Raw genomic sequence first — 23,432 nt, forward strand, 5'->3', positions numbered from 1 at the left:
GTCTGTTTCTCCATGTCTAGAGCAGGAAGAAAGACCCTGAGAAAGCCATATGCTGAGTCTCTTTGCCTGACATTGCAGCTCCTGTCGCTGGCTGAGAACCTCAGCTGCTGGGTCACATGGGAGAAATGTCACAAACTAAAGTTTCCATGTAAGAGAGACACTAATGGTGGAAGATGGGAACAGAGTTTCAAAACCATGCTTCATTATATACCTCAAAGAGTTTGGTTAGATTTTTCAACATGGTAAAACATCCCAAATAGTTAAAAGATGCTGTTCTAAAAGCGAAAATAAACAAACTGGACCTAATTAAACTGAGAGCTTTTGCACAATAAAGGAAACCCATCACCCAACAAAAAGTTTCCATGTAAGAAACTTTCAAAATGGGAGAAAATAGTTGCAAACAATGTGACTGGCAAGGGATTAATTTGTAAAATATACAAATAGCTCATATGGCTCAATGTTAAACAACCCCATCAAACAATGGGCAGAAGATCTAAATAGACATTTCTCCAAAGACATACAGATAACAGGCACATGAATCAGAGAATTGCAAATCAAAACTACATTGAGGTATCACCTCACACTGGTCAGAATGGCCATCATCGAAAAGTCTGCAAATAATAATTGCTGGAGAGGCTGTGGAGAAAGGAAACCCTTCTACACTGTTGGTGGGAATGTAAACTGGTACAGCCACTATGGAGAACAGTATGAAGGTTTCTTAAAAAACTAAAAATAGAATTACCATGTTTTTGTTGTTGCTTAGTGACTGAGTTGTGTCCAACTCTTTTGCAGCCCCATGGACTGTAGCCCGTCAGGTTCCTCTGTCCATGGGAGTTTTTGGGCAAGTATATTGAAGTGGGTTGCCATTTCCTTCTTCAGGGGATCTTCCCAATCCAGGGATTGAACCTATGCCCCCTGCTTGACACGTGGATTCTTTACCACCGAGCCACCACAGTTACCATATGATCAAGCAATCCCATTCCTAGGCACATATCCTTAGAAAACTGTAATTTGAAAAGGTAACTTGGCATCCCAGCGTTCATAGCAGCACTATGCATAATAGCCAAGACGTGTAAACAAGCTAAGTGTCTGTTGGCAGAGAAATGAATAGAGATATGGTATATACACATACACGCACACACACAGTGGAATATTACTCAGCCATAGAAAAGAATGAAGTAATACCATTTGCAGTAACATAAATAGACCTAGAGATTATACTCAGTGAAGTAAGACATAGAGAGGCAAATATCATATGATATCACATATATGTGGGATCTAAAAAAATACAAATGAACTTATTTACAAAACAGAAATACACAGACATAGAAAACAAACTTAGGGTTACCAAGGGGGAAAGAATGGGAGGGATGGATAAATTAGGAGTTTGAGATTAGCAGATACTCACTAGTATATGTACAATAGATAAATAAAGTCCTACTATATATCACAGAGAACTGTATTCAGTATCTTGTAATAACCTCTAATGGAATTAGAAAATACATATGACATATATATAATATATATATATATATAAATTTATATATGCTTGGAACACTTTGCTGTACACTTGAAACTGACAGAACATTGTAAATCGTATTTCAATTAAAAATAAATTCAAGTAAACAAAAGATCAATAACCTCAGATATGCAGATGACACCACCCTTATGGCAGAAAGTGAAGAGGAACTAAAAAGCCTCTTGATGAAAGTGAAAGAGGAGAGTGAAAAAGTTGGCTTAAAGTTCAACATTCAGAAAACGAAGATCATGGCATCTGGTCCCATCAATTCATGGGAAATAGATGGGGAAACAGTGGAAATAGTGTCAGACTTTATTTTTGGGGGCTCCAAAATCACTGCAGATGGTGACTTCAGCCTTGAAATTAAAAGACACTTTACTCCTTGGAAGGAAAGTTATGAGCAACCTAGATAGCATATTGAAAAGCAGAGACATTACTTTGCCAACAAAGGTCTGTCTAGTCAAGGCTATGGTTTTTCCAGTGGTCATGTATGGATGTGCGAGTTGGACTGTGAAGAAAGCTGAGTGCTGAAGAATTGATGCTTTTGAACTGTGGTGTTGGAGAAGACTCTTGAGAGTCCCTTGGACTGCAATGAGATCCAACCAGTCCATTCTAAAGGAGATCAGTCCTGGGTGTTCATTGGAAGGACTGATGCGAAAGCTGAAACTCCAATACTTTGGCCACCTCATGCGAAGAATTGACTCATTGGAAAAGACTCTGATGCTGGGAGGGATTGGGGGCAGGAGGAGAAGGGGATGACAGAGGATGAGATGGCTGGGTGGCATCACCGACTCAATGGACGTGAGTTTGAGTTAACTCCAGGAGATGGTGATGGACAGGGAGGCCTGGCATGCTGCGATTCATGGGATCGCAAAGAGTCAGACACGACTGAGTGACTGAACTGAACTAAAACAAAAGATGCTTATTCTTGTTTTTGTTTTTTACACTGTGATAAACTTTTAAAGGTTAATCAGCATTTTAGTTGTTAATAACTTTTTTTAGTGTCGGGTTGATTGGGGTATAATTTACATATAGTAAAATTTATTCTTTTTAGTGTAATTTTTCTGAGTTTACAAATGCATACAGTCGTGTAACTACTATCATAATCAAGATATAGATCTTTTCCATTATCCCCAGCAACTTCCTTGCTCAGCTTTAAAATATGCTTCCTCTTAAACCCTTGTAGCGCTTGATTTCCACTTTGCATCTTCCCTTAAACACATATACTAAGCAAATATGTCTTCCTAAAGTCTTGCCTTTTTCTTCATTTAACTTTATTTAAGAAGAGGGTCCTCCTAGCCTCCACCCTCAGTTTTATATCAGGCCTTTGTCCTCCTCCTACACCTGCTCTTTAATCTTCCATAAAACTTTCTTTTAATAGTCTCTGGCCTTTCCTCCCTGCCCTACCTTCACTTCTCCAGGGCTGCTCCAACAATGTGAATTATATAATTAAACTAACAATGCTCACTGCTTTAAACACTTTAATCACACTGCTATTTAGTACCCTAGAGTTTAAAGCTGTGTGTGTGTGTCAGTGGCTCAGTCGTGTCTGACTCTTAGTGACTCCACAGACTGTAGCCTGCCAGGCTCCTCTGTCCATGGAATTCTTCAGTCAAGAATACTGGAGTGGATTGCCGTTCCCTTCTCCGGAGGATCTTCCCGACCCAGGGATCGAACCCTGGTCTCCTGCAGCGCAGGCAGATTCTTTACCATTTGAACTACAGGGAAGTCCTAGAGCGTAAATAGGATTTGATGTTAGAGGCTTCGGTTTTATTTTTTAGGAAATTTAGGATTGTCTCAGTTATTTGGAAGCATCTTTTGTCCACAATTATACTAACACGAGAGTTGACTTATATGGGAAAGGTGATTTTAGTAAAGAGCTAGTCCTCATCACATACACAGATTCTTCTGTTAGAATTCCTTTCCATCTCTCTGATCATCGCCTTTGTCCTTTCTAATCCATACTGAAGTGGAATGTTCTTTCAAACCTACCAGCTTAGCTGATAAGGACATGGGCCAGATGTTTCACAAGGTTGACTAATTTTATGATTTCAGCTTGCTTCTATAAAAGGATGATAAACATATATCTGTTTGTAATGCTTGAATTTTTTTACTGTCCGTCATGTATTACTTCTGCCTTTAGCAGTTGAAAAAATACCTTAAAGTCTTTGAACTTCCTAGAGTGTCTATTAAAAAGTCTAGATTATAGTAAGGTTTAGGGAGTGGTTGGCACCTTTTCTTCACAGTTAACTTCCTCCTTTGTAGGATCATTGCCATCTGTAACCACTCTGTTTAATGTTTTGGTCATTTAGATTTTCTGTCAGTTCTTTTACTGTCATCTCGTCTCTAGTTTATGAGGTTTAAAGTATACAGTTGTAATAAGAGTATTGCGATTTTAAATCTCTTTGGCATTTTGGAAGTTACTTCAGTTTTTAATGGGAGGGCAGTAAGTATGGGACTTTGAGAGGCAAAAGTATCAAGTTAAAAAACAAAATGCTATATAGGTAGGTAAACACATGAGAATTATAAGTTAACAATTTATAGTATGTGTTTAAATAAACTTTTAATTTTAGAGTAGTTTGATTTCTAGAAAAATTGCAAAGATTCACTGTGTTTTTAACTGGAAACATTACCTAGTTATCCAAGCTAAGTTTTGTTACCCATATCCCATTTTTAAACTTCCTGCTGAGTCAGGAGAAAGCACAAAATAATTGCTGAAAATGCTGATGGAATATTTCTTCCATGCTCAGGAAAAAAAAGATAGCTGAGAAAAAACATGGAAATGCCTGAGGGGTACCTATGACTGGACTAAATATGGGAAAAGATGGAGATAAGCCTTTAGCAAAGATTTCTTCTTATAGATAGGCTTGTGGAAGAAAAGTGTCTTCACTGAATACTGTCCTAAAGCCCTTGGGAAATTGGAAAGTTTTCTATTATTTCAAAAGAGTATGAAACAAACACCATTCTAGAAGTTTTCATTTTTTAATGAAGCAGAGCTTTAAGCATTTTTCATTAAAAACCTTATAAAAACCTATGTCTGCACAGCTGTATATTCTATAGTTAATGCTTAGTGTCATGTTAGGGTACATGTTATGTCAGATGTAGTGAATCTTTTGTGTTCATGATCTCATTTAATATTCACAACAGACCTGGAAGATAGATGCTATTACTATGCTCATTTTAAAAAGAAGAAACTGACATTCAGAGTTAGTGACTTGTCTGAACGAAAGAAATCCCTGATATGAACCAGGTGACAGACTCCAAAGACCTGGTTCTTTGGTATCCCTTAGTAACAATAATGGAGCTCTTCAAGGACTACAGTCCTATCTTCATCTCTAGTGCACATGTGGAATGTGGTGTACTTTGTGTGCTTATCAACAACAGTAATAACAGCAATAACAGCAGACATTTGTTTTACAGTAATGTGCCAAGCATTGTCCTCATGTGCATTTTCTTATAAGATCTTCAAATGATTGTAGGAGCTCACTGTTATCTCTGTTTCACAATAGAAAATCCCAAGACTGAGTGGTTTACTTAGCTATTAAATAAGGGGCGGAAACAGAAGTAAGGGGCAGAAACAGAATTTAGGCCCAGATCTGCCTGAGCTCAAGCTCTTAACCACCCTGGTATGTTATAGAGCAGTCACCAGTTGTCATCCATGTTTTGAAAGGAACTTGAAAGCCTTTAAGCGTGGCTTTTCTATCATTACTCCATCTTTCCTTGAGCAGAACTGTTAAGTAGGCTCTATCTCTTCCCTTAGAGCTTCAAATTCCTCACTTTGAAATTCTAACAGCAACACGTTTAACAAGTATTTATTAAATGGCTACATGGCTACTGAGTGGTAAGCGTTTTTCTAGGTATCAGGATACAAGTGAACAAGATAGACAAGGGCCCAACACTCACTGGAGCTTCATTCTGGTGGGAGAGAAAAAACTTAGAAATGTGTAAGTAAATAAGATTATTCTAAAGGCTCATTTCCCATTGTTGCTGTCCTGACCCATGCTAAGGTCAATGGTCACGTCTATCTCCTTGGCTGAAGTATTTTGTTTAACCTGTAATCACTGTGGGAGGCTATGAAGGGTCTCTTTTACTTAATTAATTTTATTCTATGAATTTATCAGATATCCACTATTTTAATTATTGGGAATGCAAAAATAAAGACAGTCACTTCTCTTAAATAGCTTACAACTTGGTGCAGTGCTTCCCAACCTTTACCATGTAATGACAGACACAGGAAACGAACGTGGTTAATGTGAGAGTCTGCTTAGCTAGGAGGAGGGCTCTGGCTGCCTCAGGCTCTATGCAGCTGCCCGGAGGCTTAAAGATATCAACAACACAGGCATGCATTTTTTGAATTTTTGCTTTAGTGGGGAATTCTCAGTTTACACAAAGATGTGGTTATAGTACAAAAGCTATGAGAGTAGTTTCAGAGACAGTTGACTAACTAGATTCTGTCCTAGAGAGATTAGCTGGTGTTCACCACTTTCTGTGAATGCTTAGGTATATTCTTTATAAGTTCTGTCTTACTAAGTGGAATGATTTGTTCACCAAAACTTAATTGTGTTCCCAAACTTGTTAATACTAGTTATATTTTTGTGATGATATAATTAATTTTATGTACACCAATGAAATGGGCTTTAAAAATTTATTTCCATGAAAATTGAGTTGAATGCCTTGAGAAAATTGGATAAAGATGAGTAGCCTAAAAAAAAAAAGGTAATTAGGTGTATATGATAAGTATGAAAGATTGAGAAAATCAGTCTAAAATGATTCTTCTGCATGCAGATTATTTCACAGTTGACTAAATTCTTAGTCCACTTTGAAGAAATGAACTGGAAATCACAGATAGTCTATTATTGGTGTGGTTACACAAGTTGACAGCTCTGGTCAGCAGATCTATATCATACCAAAGGAAAAGATCTCTGTGAATGATTGTATTATTATTTGTAAAAAGCTAAAGTAATTTAAGTATCTAAAACTTTTTCATCATTCCATGTTTGAACTTGTTTTTTAAATTAACTGTCTACCTGTCCTAGAGTGTTTTGGATAGATGTATTTCTGGTACAAATGTAGCAGGAAAAGAGTACTCAAGGAGTTGGAAATCGAAAAAGCAAGAGAGTTCCAGAAAAACATCTATTTCTGCTTTATTGACTGTGCCAAAGCCTTTGACTGTGTGGATCACAATAAACTGTGGAAAATTCTGAAAGAGATGGGAATACCAGACCACCTGACCTGCCTCTTGAGAAACCTATATGCAGGTCAGGAAGCAGCAGTTAGAACTGGACATGGAACAACAGACTGGTTCCAAATAGGAAAAGGAGTACATCAAGGCTGTATATTGTCACCCTGCTTATTTAACTTCTATGCAGAGTACATCATGAGAAATGCTGGGCTGGAAGAAGCACAAGCTGGAATCAAGATTGCCAGGAGAAATATCAATAACCTCAGATATGCAGATGACACCACCCCATGGCAGAAAGTGAAGAGGAGCTAAAGAGCCTCTTGATGAATGTGAAAGAAGAGAGTGAAAAAGTTGGCTTAAAGCTCAACATTCAGAAAACTAAGATCATGACATCTGGTCCCATCAATTCATGGGAAGTAGATGGGGAAATAGTGGAAGCAGTGGCAGACCTTATTTTTTAGGCTCCAAAATCACTGCAGATGGTAATTGCAGCCATGAAATTAAAAGACACTTACTCCTTGGAAGGAAAGTTATGACCAACCTAGACAGCATATTCAAAAGCAGAGACATTACTTTGCCGACAAAGGTCCGTCTAGTCAAGGCTATGGTTTTTCCTGTGGTCATGTATGGATGTGAGAGTTGGACTGTGAAGAAAGCTGAGTGCCGGAGAATTGATGCTTTTGAAGTGTGGTGTTGGAGAAGACTCTTGAGAGTCCCTTGGACTGCAAGGAGATCCAACCAGTCCATTCTAAAGGAGATCAGTCCTGGGTGTTCATTGGAAGGACTGATGCTGAAGCTGAAACTCCAATACTTTGGCCACCTCATGCAAAGAGTTGACTCATTGGAAAAGACTCTGATGCTGGGGAAGATTGGGGCAGGAGGAGAAGAGGGCGACAGAGGATGAAATGGCTGGATGGCATCACTCACTTGATGGACATGAATTTGAGTGAACTCCGGGAGTTGGTGATGGACAGGGAGGCCTGGCGTGCTGTGATTCATGGGGTTGCCAAGAGTCGGACACGACTGAGGAACTGAACTGAACTGGAGCAAGTCAGAGATGAAGAGGTAACATTAGAACTGAGACTATGTACAAGGTAAGTAGGGACCATGTCTGCAATTCATTGTCAGTTCAGAGGGGATCCATTAGGCTGAGCTAAGAAGATGCTGTAAAATACAGGAGGTGAGAGGTTCTTAGCCTTTTTCAGCAGGCTAGTTGGAATGTATTTTTAGGAGGTGATGAGTGGCTCACTCACTATGAATTGTATCAGAAATTCTGATTTCTTATAGTTCTTGGTCACCACTAAAGAAGTGACTGCTTCTTATTTTTCCTGTTTTGTTTTTGTTTTTTCAACACCCTTTATAAGGGCTAGTGACTTCCTTGCAGTTTAGTTTCTATACATGAATGATATGTATTGAGCAATTTTTTGTACTTTAAAAATCTCTGCATGCATGCTCAGTTGCTCAGTCATGTCCTACTCTTTGCAACTCCATGGACTGTAGCCAACCAGGTTCATCAGTCCATGGGATTCTCCAGGAAAGAATACTGGAGTGGGTTGCCATTTCCTCTTCCGGGGGATCTTTCTGAACCAGGGATAGAATCCACGTCTACTGTGACTCCTAGATTGGCAGGCAGGGTCTTCTACCAGTAAGTCACTTGGGTAGCCTCTGAAAGTCTGTAATCTCATGCTATTGAGCTGTAATGTTCTTAGTCATATACTTAGTCAATGGGTGAAACTCCAATACTTTGGCCACCTCATGCGAAGAGTTGACTCACTAGAAAAGACCGTGAGGCTGGGAGAGATTGGGGGCAGGAGGAGAAGGGGACGACAGAGGATGAGATGGCTGGATGGCATCACCGACTTGATGGACATGAGTTTGAGTGAACTCCAGGAGTTGGTGATGGACAGGGAGGCCTGGCATGCTGTGATTCATGGGGTCGCAAAGAGTCGGACATGACTGAGCAACTGAACTAAACTGAACTGATGTGAGAAATTACCTCATGCTCAGTGTCAATCATTAATATATTCCACCATTACAAAACCACCTCAAGATGCATACTGAGTTCATTCTGCCTTCAGTGTACTTTTTTATTTTTTCCAGTTTTACTGTAAGGGCAGTGAGGTCAAGAATACAGACAAGAGTTTTAAATCCCAGCTTCAATACGTAGCCACGTAACGTTCAGCAGGTTATGTAACTGCTGTAAGTCTCAGTCTCCTCACTCATAAAAAGTAGACATAATAAAAGCAAGATTTTAATGACTTTTATTGAGACTACATGTAAAGCATTTGCATTTATTCAATAAATGTTTGCTGGAAAAGATTGAAGGCAGGAGGAGAAGGGAACAACAGAGGATGAGATGGTTGGATGGCATCACCAACTCGATGGACATGAGTTTGAGCAAGCTCTGGGAGTTGGTGATGGACAGGGAAGCCTGGCATGCTGCAGTAGAGTCACAAAGAGTCAGACACGACTGAGCAACTGACCTGAATTGAATAAATGTTTACATTCAACAAGTATTTACTAAATACCTCTTAGATGTCAGGTGCTATCCTGGACACAGTGAAAACAATAGAATTGTATTAAGGTTACAGATGGTATTTCTTTTTAAAATTCTATAACTTTCATATTTAAATATTCTTTGTCTTTGGTTTTTGAATATATTTTTATCAGTATATTTATCAGTATTTTAAATTTGATATATATTTTATTTATGATCATGTATACTTTAATTCTTTCTATATTTCTTAGTTTTTGCAAAATATTCCAAGTAAGTAAACCATAATTTCCATCCCTGTAATTCTCTTGTGTCAAATGGATTGGTAGTTTACAATTTTTGTTATAATAAAGTTCATCTGTCTCTAATGATTTTTCCTGATTGCAGAGATAAAATTTAGGAAATTCCTAAACTTTCTGGATTACAGGAGGTCTGTGCTCCTGTGGCTAAAAAACTAATGCTCTCCATTATGAAAATGATTAACTGTACTGTTTTATGAGTTACATTGAAGATCCACATAGTGAAAGCCCTGGGGTGTATGTAGAATTGTCTTTGACTGGCAACTCCATCCATATTTATGGATTTTTTTATCTACTAAACTCAAGATAGATGAGAAGAATTGGCCTTGTTTCAGAGGACTATGGTAGCTATTAAAAGAATTGGGCTCTCATTCTTATACTGTGTGGATGTTTAGGTATTTCAAGGATTTGTGTGTTCATTGTGGGGTGTAAGGTTTAGTGAGCAGGGGAGGCTTTGTTAAGTGTTCTTGGCATTGTATTATCAAAGCTTAGGTGAAAAGAGGAAGGATAGCTGGTGACCAGTATAGGATTCTTTGGTCACTTGTCATTGGACATGGCAAAACTTTGGAAATCAAATGTTTTTTCTTAATTTTTTAATGGTCAGAAATAAGATAATGACTCTTAACTCACCACTTGAAGGAAATGTATTAGTAGAAACAGTTGTCAGAAGTGTGAGAGCTGGGAGTTTGTACAAGTGTGTCAGTGCACGTGTTCCTTCCCGAGAGTCTCCTACAGTTGGACATGTAGGTTACTCTTAGTTTTTTCTGTTATAAGAACCCTGTAGTGAATATACTTATATATAAATTGTTGCATCTCAGAATTATTTCTAATAATAAATATTCAGAAATGGTTTTGTGTTCAGAGGCTATAAACTTATTTTAAGTTTCTGGTTAGGCATTTCAAATTGCTTTCCAGTTTGTACTCCAGTTCACATTGATTTTGAGCTGTTATTTTGAATGCCAACTGTGTATTAGTAGAGAACCGTACTAATAAAGCCCTGCCTTCATCTAGTTTCTAGAAACCTCTAGTCGAGGTGTAGACAGTAAAAGATATGAAATGTAATTTCAAGTAGTGATAAGTGACATGAAAAAAGAAAGGTAAGGGTACAGGAAGTGAGGGAGTAGAGGTGATATTTTAGCTAGAATAGGCAGCGAGAAGAAAGGCCTCTCTGAACCAGCATTTAGTAGAGACCTACAGTCTATTTTATTGTCAGTCTTGCGACATTTATTAAAGCATTAAGTAGTAGTATTTTTAAAACTGTTTGCCAGTTGAGATGAAAAATGTTTTAAATTTTTTATTTGATATTTAGGTTGATTTTTTCCTTTGGCTAATTTGTATTAGTTGTTGGTTATTGGATTTGAGTTGCTATGATCCTTACCTTTATATAACAAAAAGGCACAGTATTCAACTTTGGCTCCCCCCGAGAGGGCAATAGAGACTTAAGATGAAAATAAGTGATTTTTATGAATCTGGCTCCTGGTTCTTTCTGAGATTTTTGCTAACATCAACTTTAGTAACTGAGATAGCAGATTGTAGTGAAGGATAATGTATGTATGTGAATTGTGGGATTGGTGCTGATGATGAGTATTACTGTTTAGAAAACAGGGTTGTTGCCAAGACTTCTGATTTATTCTTTGAAAGGACCTGTTTACTTGCTCTGTTACAGGTTTTTGCTTTTGGATATGTGTAGACTCAGTGTATGAATAGGACAGCTGGTTTTCTTCTATTACTGCAAAAATTACCCTCATGTTTTCCTCTCTGTAGGTCTACTTTAGAATAATTAAAATTAATTTTAAAAAACTCAAAAGATGTAGGAATTAATATCTGGCAAAATTAAAATACATACTTGATTTGATAGTTTGTCCTGTGTTTTTATAGTTTATAAGTGGAAGAAGACAAAAGAACTTTCTTAGGAAATGTACTTTTCCAGGCCTAGCTTATAATTTTAGTATGTGATCATTCTGTTTGTTTCTTTATCATAGAGGGATCTTTTTTAATTATGACACTAAACTATGGCTTGTAAAAATTATTTTTTATGCAGAACATAGTTTTAGATTTAGGTTTTCTTTATGAAAATTGTATGTGATATATTCTAATTCGGTACTTTTTAAAAATTAAAATAATGGTTGTTTGTAATCAGCTTTCTAATTAATGATGACACCACCGTTGTTTGACACTTAGTATTTAGTAGAATAAGAAATAAGTTCCAGAGAATAGATTTCATTTAGTAACAGCTCTCTTTGCTCCATTCATTTATTCACTTATCTACTCAACAAATGAGTGCTGCTAATGACCATGACACATAATTAAAGGTGACGGATATGGTAAAGGGAAGATCATATGGCTGGTACTGCCTTCCTGGAGTTTACAGTCATGTAACAGATATGGAGCACCAGACAGACAAATGGGGAGACAGTGTAATAGTTACTGATAGCAGCTGGTAGTACCTGAAGCAGGAAATGAGGGCTTTGTCAGATTCACTCCTGGTCGTATGAGGGTAACAAAAAGTGATTTTGTCCTGTGGTTCTCTGACGCCTTGACAGAGTGTGTATGTATAGCTGCACATGTACGTGCACACAGAAGACTGATTTCTTAAAAAATTCTTCTAATTGTGGTAAAACACTCATAACAAAGTCTACCATCTTGACCATTTTTAAGTGTGCACTTCAGGAGGGTTAAATATATTCCCCTTGTTGTGCAGCCTCCAGAACTTTTTCAGCTTGCAAAACCAAAACTCTGTACCCATTAAACACCACTTCCCCTTCCCCCTTCCCCCGAGCCTGTGGCAACCACCATTCTGCTTTCTGTCTCTATGAATTTGACCCTCATGTGAGTGGATAAACATCTTTTTAATCTTAGGTTTTCTTTCTGTTGTTTTGAAAGTTGCCAGAGTTCCGCTACCAACTACAAATCCTTGGTTTTGCTTTCCTGGATGAATATGAGGAGATGAAAAAACCCCGGGGGATTGTTCTGTGGCCCTGCTATTGCTAGTGGCGCCACAGGCCAACATTGCCTGTGGCAGCTTCAGGTCTCTGGCCATCCTGAGAAGTCCTTAGCACGGAGCCTTAGGAGGAGCAAGGTTTGAACAGGCAGCTGCTGCTGCTAAGTCGCTTCAGTTGTGTCCGACTCTGTGCGACCCCATAGACGGCAGCCCAGCAGGCTCCCCCGTCCCTGGAATTCTTCAGGCAAGAACACTGGAGCGGGTTGCCATTTCCTTCTCCAATGCGTGAAAGTGAAAAGTAAAAGTGAAGTCGCTCAGTCGTGTCGGACTCTTAGCGACCCCATGGACTGCAGCCCACCAGGCTCCTCTTCCCATGGGATTTTCCAGGCAAGAGTACTGGAGTGGGCTGCCATTGTCTTCTCCTTGAACAGGCAGAGATGTTATCAAAACTTGGGTTTTTATCACCACGGAAGACTGTCTTAAACCAGGGTTTGGCAGACATTTTCTGTAAAGGACCAGATGGTAAATATTTTAGGCTCTGCATCCCTGTCACAACTGTTCACCTCAGCCACCGTACCATGAAATCGGCCATGGATGCTGTGTAAACTTACAGGAGCAGCTGCCTTCCAGTAACTCTCTGTGAAAACAGGCCGTAGGTCCAGCTGTCCCACAGGCTATAGTTTGTTGGCCCTTGTCTTGAAACTATCCTCAGGCTACACATAACTGGAGAGTGATGAGGTAGAACCCGTACCTAGGAGATTGCTAAGCTGGTTGGTGACTTGGAGCAGAAAGAGAGATTCAATACCATATTTATGAAATTTGTGCCATTGATTATAAGGTGTACCTTTTATGTACCGATGAGAAAGGGAAAAGTGCAAACAATTGATAAGATTGCACTGGCTGTATGATTCATCCTGGTTTTAGAAATGTTAAAACGTGAGGTGGGGGGGGAGAATGTGTCTGAGTCGGTGATGTAGTGCTAGCACAGCCAGCACTTGGATTCTTCTGTAGGCCGTACACTTTGCTTCGCACTTAACATGCATAGTCTTGCCCCTCTGCCATCCTCAGCACATCTCCTTACGGTCCCCGGTGGCTGCCTGAATGAACTCTAGTCACCGTGTCTTCCACACAGCAGGAAGGAGGAGGAAGGGCATGTTGTCCCCTGCCCTTTCACAGAGACTTCCTGGGAATCTTTCAGCTCACTTCCAGTTAATCTCAGTGACCAGGACTTTGGCACAAATAGCTCCAAGCAAAGCTGGACATGTGGTCTTTTATTTGCGGTGGTGGTGTGTCCAGCTGAAAATCAGGGTTCTAAAATGGAAGGGGGAAAATGACATTGGGGTAGGCAGCTAATAATCTCTGCTGTGCTGTGTCATTGCTTTGTTTTGTGAATGATGTAATCAGGAGAGAAACATCTTCAAATTCTCTTTTCTAAAAGATCACCACCTGCAAGGTGGAGGTTAAGGTGACCTCCATCTTACGGTGACCTCCACCTCCACCTCCCTAAGGTGGAGGGAGTTAAGGTGACTGGAAGCCACTGCATTGATGAGGGGTAGGTGGGATGGCAGCCATGGCGACAGAGTTTCCTGAGGCTGATGGGCCTCAGTCATCGGTCAGGTGTGAGCAGGCTCTTGGCTTGGCAGTTGAGTATGTCCTGGTGCCACAGAGACAGGGACGGATTTCCAGAAAGAGGAAGTCTATTTAGAAGGAATTTGAAAAGGAACAGGCAGAAAGAGAGGGAAAATAGAATGTGGCCTTTCAGAAGTCAAGAAGAGAGCATTTCAAGGTTTAGGGAGTGGTCAGTTGTCTCAGATGCAGCTGAGAGCTCAAGTTTAAGAGAAACATTGTTATTATTGACCAGATTTAGCAAGGAGGAGGATGTTAATGACCTTGATAAGAGCAGTTCACTGAACTATGGAGAAAACAAGATTGTAGCAGCTGATTGAGTGAAAAAGAGGTGAGGTGAGGAAATAGAGGTAAATGCAGCAGCTTTTGAAGCTTTGCCTTTAAGAAGATGGAGAAAAAAGGACAGAAAGGGGTGAGTGTATGCTTTGCTATTTTCTTTGCTTTTTAGATGTGAAGTATTTGAGTATGTTCATGTCTATGGAAAGGAATAGATAGGGAAAGGTTGACTCTGAGGCTGGGGGATCGATGCAGTGGGACTCTTAGGTGGGCACTAGCAGAGGATTACTTTGGGGCGGGGGACAGCCGTTCTGTGACCAGAAGGAAGGGGCAGCACCAGAGGTGGTGATGGGGCAGGGGACAGCCGTTCTGTGACCAGAAGGAAGGGGCAGCACCAGAGGTGGTGATGGGGCAGGGGACAGCCGTTCTGTGACCACAAGGAAGGGGAAGCACCAGAGGTGGTGGTGCGGGAAGGTCCTGAGGATCTGTTCTGGAGGCAGAAGGTCCAGGGCACTGTAGTAGGGGATGGTTTTCTTCGCCCTGTGATAGGAGCTGAGCTTATCTTGGTGGCTGACAAGGTGTTGGCAAGTTTGCTGGTGGATCATGTGATAATGTATGTGATTTGCCAGCTTTTCCTGAACAAGAAAACAAACCTCTGGTCTAGGTAATTGGTTGGAGCGCTCACATGACCCAGATTTTGGTTGTTACCTTTAGAAATGTGAAATGAAGAGACAGAGTGAGAAAGCACCCAGCACAGGCCTCGGCACACAGAGGCTGCGTGGTGAGGGTTTGCCGAACACGTGGATGTTCTTGGAACACTGCCTGCACATATGGAATGTCATTTCAAACTTGTTTTACTGTTTATACAGCTCATTTTCTTTTCGGAAAATTTGCTTTTGTTGGAAAAAAACAACTTTCTCAATAATCATACCCTTCTGACCCGTAACAGGGCAGGTACTGTTAGCTTGTTTTGGGTATTTGGCACTGTCTCCAGGAATAGCAGGAATATGCTACCAAGAACTGGGTTATACTATTGCTAATGGGAACAGTGTGTCTCCATGACTGTGTAATGAATTCAGCTTTTCTTCTAACTGGAAACTAAGTTGTGAACAGACTTGGCAAGGTACAGGTCATAGTAGACAGTTTTTAAAAAATCTTTTAAAAAATATTTCAGTTTCTGCAAAAAACTAGATTACATCCTAGAGGGAAGAATGCTGTTTAAATTATGATTTTTCATAATTTCACAGCTACTTTCTTTGTTCATTCCGCAGAGGAGGTTGAGTATTTGACACATTGTTTTCTCCCAGTGAGAGGAGAACGTGAGTGGTTGTGTCTCCCCTGCACATTTTGCAGGGAGCCTCCTGAGGTTTGCCCCGCGTTACCAGTAGAGGTTGCCCTGCTGTATATTTACAGTGCCACAGAGGGCTTCGTAGAACACTGAATTCTATTCATGTCTTGGAGAAAGAGAAACACGATGATCAGGCTTGAAAGCAGAGATAGCACTGCACGTGCTAAGTCATTTCAGTCCTGTCTGACTGTGACCCTTTGCACTGTAGCCCACCAGGCTCCTCTGCTCATGGGATTCTCCAGGCAAGAATACTGCAGTGGGTTGCCATGCCCTCCTCCAGAGGATCTTCCCCACCCAAGGATTGAACCCGTGTCTCTTACTTCTGCATTGGCAGGCGGGTTATTTACTGCTAACACCATCTGGGGACTACTGGTGACTGACTAAAGTGACTCAGTCAGAGTAACATCTAGGCTGTATCCAGCAGTGCATGGTACTCCCTGTCGTCTCCCAACCCTGTTCATCTTTGCCTGAGTGGATGTCTTTGTGCATTCTCCTGGGGGAGCTCAGGGACGGAAAGTGGAGAACAGATGTAATAATGTCCCTGTGACTAGGTGTGTCCAGCATAACTTCAGCTGTTGCCAAGAAATCTTCCAACACAGGTCCTCTTGGCTCTGGAAATAAACCAAGCTCTGTGGGATTGCTTGGTGAGGTCCCTGGTGGCGGGTGTGGACAGCATCACCAACAGAGGGAACTTGTATTGGTATATGGGGTGATATATGTGATGAAAGCTGAGCTTGCCACCTCATTTAAACTGCAGTAAGCTGTAGACCAAAACTGTCTTGGCTTCCTTCCATGCATGCCTGCTGCCTTTCTGTGTGTTTAGTCTGTCTGTGTGTGGAGTCGGGTGGATTTAAGCTGAAATGTAAGTGAAAGTGGAGGTCTCTAATAGCAGTGCTGCCTCGATGACTGGACATCTTCCCGCTGCCTGTACGTCGTTACTTCACATCTTGTGACTTCTTCCCTTCCTCTCCATAGTCCTTTTCTTGTTAACAGTCACATCTTCAGCAGGGCCTGTGTTTAATTAGCTGCTATATTATAGCAAGACAAGTAGGTATTACTGAAAGCACCACCTAAATAACCATGGTTCCTTGACATTTGTAGGGGTTGGATGACTCCCTGCCCACTTAACTTGGGGTACAAGGTTCTAAATAAGGCACTTCACAGAGAATTCTGGGCTCCCACCTAAATGATAAACAAGTTTCTACTTGGGAGTTGCCTGCACCTGGGCCCAAAAGTCTGCATTAGCTCAGTTTGGGAATCTAATACTGTTCTTGGGTCAGCTTATTTTATTTCACCCCAAATATTTGAACGCTAATTTAGAAGTACATTTTAAATTTAAACTGAAGTTCTCAAGATACCAATCTTGGGAAGATTTGAATCAAGACCAAAAGTGTATTTAATATACCTTTTGACTGAAGGCAGATGGCCTAGTGTTAAAGTCAATGTGAGGCTGGGACCTTTGATCACCATTATATAGAGAATAAAGGAGGATATATGATCACCCTTATATATAGAATAAATTTGGGGGATACAAGAAAAAATTTGTTTAGCCTCCATAGACTCAGTCATAAGGAACTGTCTTCTTAAAGCATTCTAGTAAAATGCATGTTTTGAAGTTTGATTAATGTGAAGAAAACATTTTTTTCTCTAAATACTTTATATTCTTTATCATATGTGGATCAAAGATGTTCTGTCATGAATATATGTGATATTGGGGTTTTTTCCTCTCCTGGTGAAACTTTAAGGCTCCAAGGTTGACATTTGGTTTTTAATTCATCTACACAGATATGAGTGTCATTGAAGTTAAAAAAGGTTATATTGAACAAAAAAAGGATTTTGGCAGAGTTTTATTAAAACAAACTGAAACATCATTCTGATTGTTTGGTTGATATTTTTTAACAGGCCATCTAGAACTGCACATGCTGCTAGCCATGTATGTTGATTTACATTACTATTAAATAAAATTTCAATTCCTCAGCTACATTTAGCACTGTCTGGAGGGTGACAAAAATGGTGAAAAATGCTATCCTGTTGCTCTTTTGACTGCATACCTAAATATGAAGAAATTTCTTTTTACATTGTTTACATTTTTATAAAGTTTCTGCCTTGAAATGACAGGCTGCCCATTCCTAAGAGATAATGGAAAATTCATAACTCAGGTGTTGAGTAGTGTCTGAAACCCTAAGCCCTGCCATTCTGTACTGTTATCAACTGTATTTGAAAGAGCAACGTTTTCTCAGACTTATACTCTTAGAACCGTGGTTACACTTGTAGTATTATTTTTCATTCTTTTAATCTTTTAATTCAAAGCTGAGTGTATTCTGTTTCTTAAATTCAAATGAAGAGAATCCATTTTCTGATTCACTAAACTAAGACTTCAGAACATGTATTCTACTCAATTTCAATACCTGCAAATGGAGTAAAAAAGTTACATAAGCCTCGATTTGCCATAGACTCTGTCAGCCTGTATTCCAATTCTTTGTATCAGTCTCCCCTTCTCTCAGATCTGCTGCATACACACACATCAGCTTTATTAAATGAAAGCATTTGTCTGGAAAAATCTGCATTAATTTGGAATCTCCTGAAACATAAATAAGTCACTTTAAAAAAAGAATGCTAATTAAACCTTGAGGACATTGTGCTAAGTGAAACAAGTCAGTCACAAAAGACAAGTCCATCGTGATTCCATGTCTGAGCCATCTGGAGTAGCCGGACTCATGGAGATAGAAAGTAGAAGGTTTATTTCTCATTGTTTCTAATTGTTTCTCATTGTTTTCTAATGAGTGTAGGTCCAGTTTTGCAGGATGAAAGAGTTCTGGTTTTATTTCTTCAGTCCCCTTAAGTATTATCTATCCTCCACCATGGTGTAACTAAAGAGTACATTTGATGACCTATTTCATAAAAGAAAAGTAACAACAAATGTTCTGTAAATGGACAGAAAATATACTGTGATCTTTTTAAAAGCTCCATTCTTGTTGTAAGATGTTTAGACTTGTTTGTGCCTCTCCTTCTTACAGAAGAATTTGAGCTTCCACTGTCATTGTTCCTTTCCTGTGAGGAAGAAATGGAAGATTAAGCCTCTGTGCTCATTTCAAACTTGTTTTACTGTTTATACAGCTCATTTTCTTTCAGGCAAAGTTGCTTTTGTTGAGGGAAAAAAAAAAACCTTTCAGTTTGCAAAAAATCACACCCTTGTGACCCGTAACAGGGCAGGCATTGTTAGCTTGCTCTGAGTGTTTGGCACTGTCTCCAGGAATTGCATGGAGTATGTTACCCAGAACTGTGTGATCATATACGTACTTCTCCAGAACCTAAGCAGACTCATAGTGCACCAGAAACATGTACAGATGTGAGTGAGTTTGTGCATCCTGTTTGCTATGTTGATGCACATTGAGAATTCAGTAGGTAGTCCAATTTTGAAGGTAGTCCAAGAGAAGGATGTTCTCACCAGCCAGCCAAAATATTTGTAGACTGTAACTTTTTCCCCTCTTGTGCTCCATTGTACTGTAAATGAACCACTGAACTACTTCTGTGTGCAAGGGAAGTTGCTGATAAGAATTTTGAACCAGAAGGGCCCTGGACATTAAAGAAAATGTAGCTGAAACTCTACAGAAAAAGCAAACCTCTTCAAGGAAGCATGGAAATAACCTTGGTGTTGATTTGGTTTAACCTCTTAACAACTTTAAAAAATTTTTCAGATTCAGCCCTATGAGAAGATAAAGGCCAGGGGCTTACCTGATAATGTATCTTCTGTGCTGAACAAGCTGGTGGTGGTGAAACTCAATGGTGGTTTGGGAACCAGCATGGGCTGCAAAGGCCCAAAGAGTCTGATTGGCGTGAGGAACGAGAATACCTTTCTGGATCTGACCGTTCAGCAAATCGAAGTAAGTAGGAACGTTGAGCCTTTCTTATGAACTACCAAAATGATTTTCAGTTTTCAGGTTACTGTAAATGTTACCTTAGAAAATAACAGATGCGGATTTGAGCTAGTCAAGGAACATGCTATCTTTAGTCTTTTATTAACGTGTAAAAAAAGGTTTGGTGTTCCTAAAAGCAAATCCTTAAGGTGATGTGAAAGCTTTTGATCTTTAAATGGCATTTGTGGTGCTGGAATCTCTGAGTCTCTTCAGATTCTCATTTGATCTCCCTGCCTCTCTCCCCTCCTTCTCTAGGGGCAGCCTTCATCAGAGCTGGGATGATCTGACTTTATTAGCCCCCTTTTGGAGGCTGGGGAGAATTTCATGTATCTGGCTGTGGATGCTAATAAGAACTGTCACTGACTTCTCTTTTACATAGATCATAAAGTCCTTAATCATAGACCATAAGCTCTTAAAGGGCAGTGGCCCCTGTCTTTTTCATCTCTATATCCCTAGTTTATCATATGGTGCCAGCAACCATTATAATAGCAGCAGCAGCAGCTAAGGAGAAGGCAGTGGCAACCCACTCCATTGTTCTTGCCTGGAGAATCCCAGGGACGCAGGAGCCTGGTGGGCTGCTGTCTATGGGGCCGCAGAGTCAGACACGACTGAAGCGACTTAGCAGCAGCAGCAGCAGCTAACATTTATCCAGCACTTACTAAGTATCATTCTGAGCTCTTTACATGAATTGACTCATTTGTTCCTCTCAACAACTCTGTAAGATAAACACTGTTATCATCACCATTTTACAGATGAGGAAACCAAGACACAGAGAGGTTGATTTATGCCCAGGCCTCCCTAGCTAGTTAGTAAGTGCAGAATCAAACAGGGAACACAGGGCAGTCTGACTTCTAAGACTGTATTTTCTTCTCACTTTGTGTTGCCTCTTAGCTCTTCCTAGAGATAGAAAAGATATCAGTTAGGGTATTATTCACAGTCCTTAACATGAGGTACTTTCATCCCCACAGTACTTTGGACACAGAGTACTTAGTCTGTATTTGCCCATCCAATGAGGCCGTAGGGCACTGTGGCTTGGCACATGCCCCCAGCCTTGGACTGTGGGGGTTGGGAGGGGTGTGCTGGCTCTGGCACTGACCTGCCACTTCTCTGGGCCTAAGTTTAGCCATCCATAAAATGCAGGCAGAGTTTCTGTCTCATAGGATTGTGATTTAATGAGCAAGTACATGGTAAAGATGCTAGTTATAGTTTATTTCAAATCTATATATTTTGCTATTATAGATGATGTGAACATTTTGTGATCAACCATTGAGAGTTAATTTTACACTTTGAAACAAAAGAATAGTAAGTCTGAGTGACCTGATTGTCGTTTTCCTCCCTAGCACTTGAACAAAACCTACGATACTGATGTTCCTCTTGTTCTAATGAACTCTTTTAACACGGATGAAGATACCAAAAAAATACTACAGAAGTATAATCACTGTCGTGTGAAAATCTACACGTTTAATCAAAGCAGGTACAAGGAGTAAAAAAATTAACTCTGGGGGATGTTACTTCTGGGAAAGAAGGACTTCTTTGTTTTAACACAGCAGCCTCAAGATGTGCATGTGCTAAACTGTGTACAGGTGTTTAATGCTTTGAAGGCTAAACGTTAGTTAATGGTATGTGGCACTTATAATCACTTTGTGGGTGTGTAACTTGAACTTCTTGAAAGAGAATCTGCCTGAGATTTTGGTTCTCAAAAGTGGTAAGAAGCAGACATCCCTGAGTACCAACCTGCTGTTGATTTTCTGGGAAAGGAAGAGAACCACCCCTGAATATATCTGTTGGTAAGAATGGACAGCATTTCCCAAATGGAGAACATTTCCTTTTTTTTTTCAAGGAAAAGAGTGACCCCACCACCAAATAAGTTTGAGAAAATTTACTTAATATGTCTTTCCTTTTGAGGAGTCATAAAACATATGAATATCTTAAAAATATGGGGTGTCTTCCCATCTGAATAACCATGAAATAGTTTTTTTTTTTTGCAGCAAATATCACTATATAGGAAGCTGGTTTTTTGGTCAACACAAATAATGAGAGATTTTCTTAAATAGATTCACTTGTGATTAAATTACTATGATGGATTGAAAAGGAGGGAAATTTTATTTAACTTTACATGCATTGTTTTACTCAAAGATCTGGAATACTCTACAGAGTTTATACTGAAAAAGAAATTTTGTTTTCTTAAGGTACCCAAGGATTAATAAAGAATCGTTACTGCCTGTAGCAAAGAATGTATCATACTCAGGGGAAAATACAGAAGCGTGGTATCCTCCGGGTCATGGAGATATTTATGCCAGTTTCTACAACTCTGGTTTGCTCGACACCTTTATAGGAGAAGGCAAAGAGTATATTTTTGTGTCCAACATAGATAATCTGGGTGCCACAGTGGATCTTTATATTCTTAATCATCTCATGAACCCACCCAATGGAAAACCTTGTGAATTTGTCATGGAAGTCACAAATAAAACCCGTGCGGATGTAAAGGTAAATACTGAGAGAAAGCAGTTTGGGGATTTACATCTTCACATTTCATAGTTGTAATTCTTTATTGAAAAGTTTCTAAGCTTAGAAACTTGATAACATCACTGTAAGCTAGAGTGGGATAGTGTTCTAGAGTACCCTAAGTTCTATCTAATATAACAGTGTGTGATATACATCCAGATTTAATAGTAGTAAAATCACTTTTCTTTTTCAAACAATCTACATGGGCAATTTTAACTAAAAAACAATTCCACACATATTTATAGGATTATCTGAAACATATGTGCAAACACTGTGTTTGTTCCAACCATTAATATTCTTCTAGCTGGATGCTTAAGTGTTTTTAATTGTTCTTTTAATTAAAATTTACTTCTATTTCTACAGTATGTATTTCTCTCTGTGTATATTTTATCACTGTAATACTTTTGTTACAAACCAAAAAGAGCAGTTTTATACAAAGCAAAAGTTAGTTTTTTTCATTTTGCATGTTTAGTGATGATATTTGGCCTTGATCGAATAGTACACAAGGTTTTCCACTTAGCCTCAGGGAGTAAGAAAAGTGGGCAGTGTGTGATACCATGGCTGGTCCTTGGGCTGGGTTCTATTTCTCTTGCAAATGTCCCCCTCACACATGAGTGAACATTCCCCTTTTCCTGCACCTCACAGCCTCTAGGCTGAGGCCACTCTGAAGTCTCTTCTCTTCCACTTGTGCCTCTGTCTTGACTTTACTCCCCTTATCCCAGAGGTAGTCAGAGCTCGGTCTGAGGTGGCAGGATTGGTCATTTGGTGATGGGCGGTGGTTGGAGAATAAGAGGAATGTCTGTTTCTGGAGCAAATGTTTGGAAAGTGAGGAGAACGCTGAGGTACCCCCAGGACTTTTATTACGGACAAGAGGGAGTATAAGACAACTGACACCCTGAATTATTTTCTTTGGTTCTACTTTCATACATGTGTTACGTTGTATCCCAGATCGAATCACTGCCATTGCCTTTTGTTTCTGGGGGGTTTTGTCATCAGTGACTTTTCTGTATCATTCATAGACTGTAAACAGTGTGGCATGGTTATAATTGGGAGCAATGTGGAAGCACTCACTCTTCTCTGCCTCTCTAGGGTGGGACACTCACTCAGTATGAAGGCAAACTGAGACTGGTGGAAATTGCTCAAGTGCCAAAAGCGCATGTTGATGAGTTCAAATCTGTATCAAAATTCAAAATATTTAACACAAACAACCTATGGATCTCTCTTGCTGCAGTTAAAAGACTGCAGGAGCAGAATGCTATTGACATGGAAATCATTGTAAATCCAAAGGTAAGCCAAAGGGCCCCCTGGTTCCAGTCACAGCACAC

At 39.7% G+C, this 23,432-nt stretch overlaps 1 protein-coding gene across 3 annotated transcripts in view; it reads left to right on the top strand.

Moving 5' to 3' along the window:
* UGP2 (UDP-glucose pyrophosphorylase 2) overlaps window positions 1–23,432 on the top strand; it is a 57,239-nt gene that overhangs the window by 28,451 nt on the left and 5,356 nt on the right. For all 3 annotated transcript variants that reach the window (XM_019970388.2, XM_019970387.2, XM_019970385.2), the window contains exons 4-7: window positions 19,384–19,569; window positions 20,943–21,076; window positions 21,792–22,089; window positions 23,197–23,394. In XM_019970388.2, the coding sequence (XP_019825947.1) occupies window positions 19,384–19,569; window positions 20,943–21,076; window positions 21,792–22,089; window positions 23,197–23,394 (816 nt within the window). The remainder of the gene's footprint in view (window positions 1–19,383; window positions 19,570–20,942; window positions 21,077–21,791; window positions 22,090–23,196; window positions 23,395–23,432) is intronic.

Source organism: Bos indicus, chromosome 11 (assembly GCF_029378745.1).
Source record: "Bos indicus isolate NIAB-ARS_2022 breed Sahiwal x Tharparkar chromosome 11, NIAB-ARS_B.indTharparkar_mat_pri_1.0, whole genome shotgun sequence".
Taxonomy (NCBI): domain Eukaryota; kingdom Metazoa; phylum Chordata; class Mammalia; order Artiodactyla; family Bovidae; genus Bos; species Bos indicus.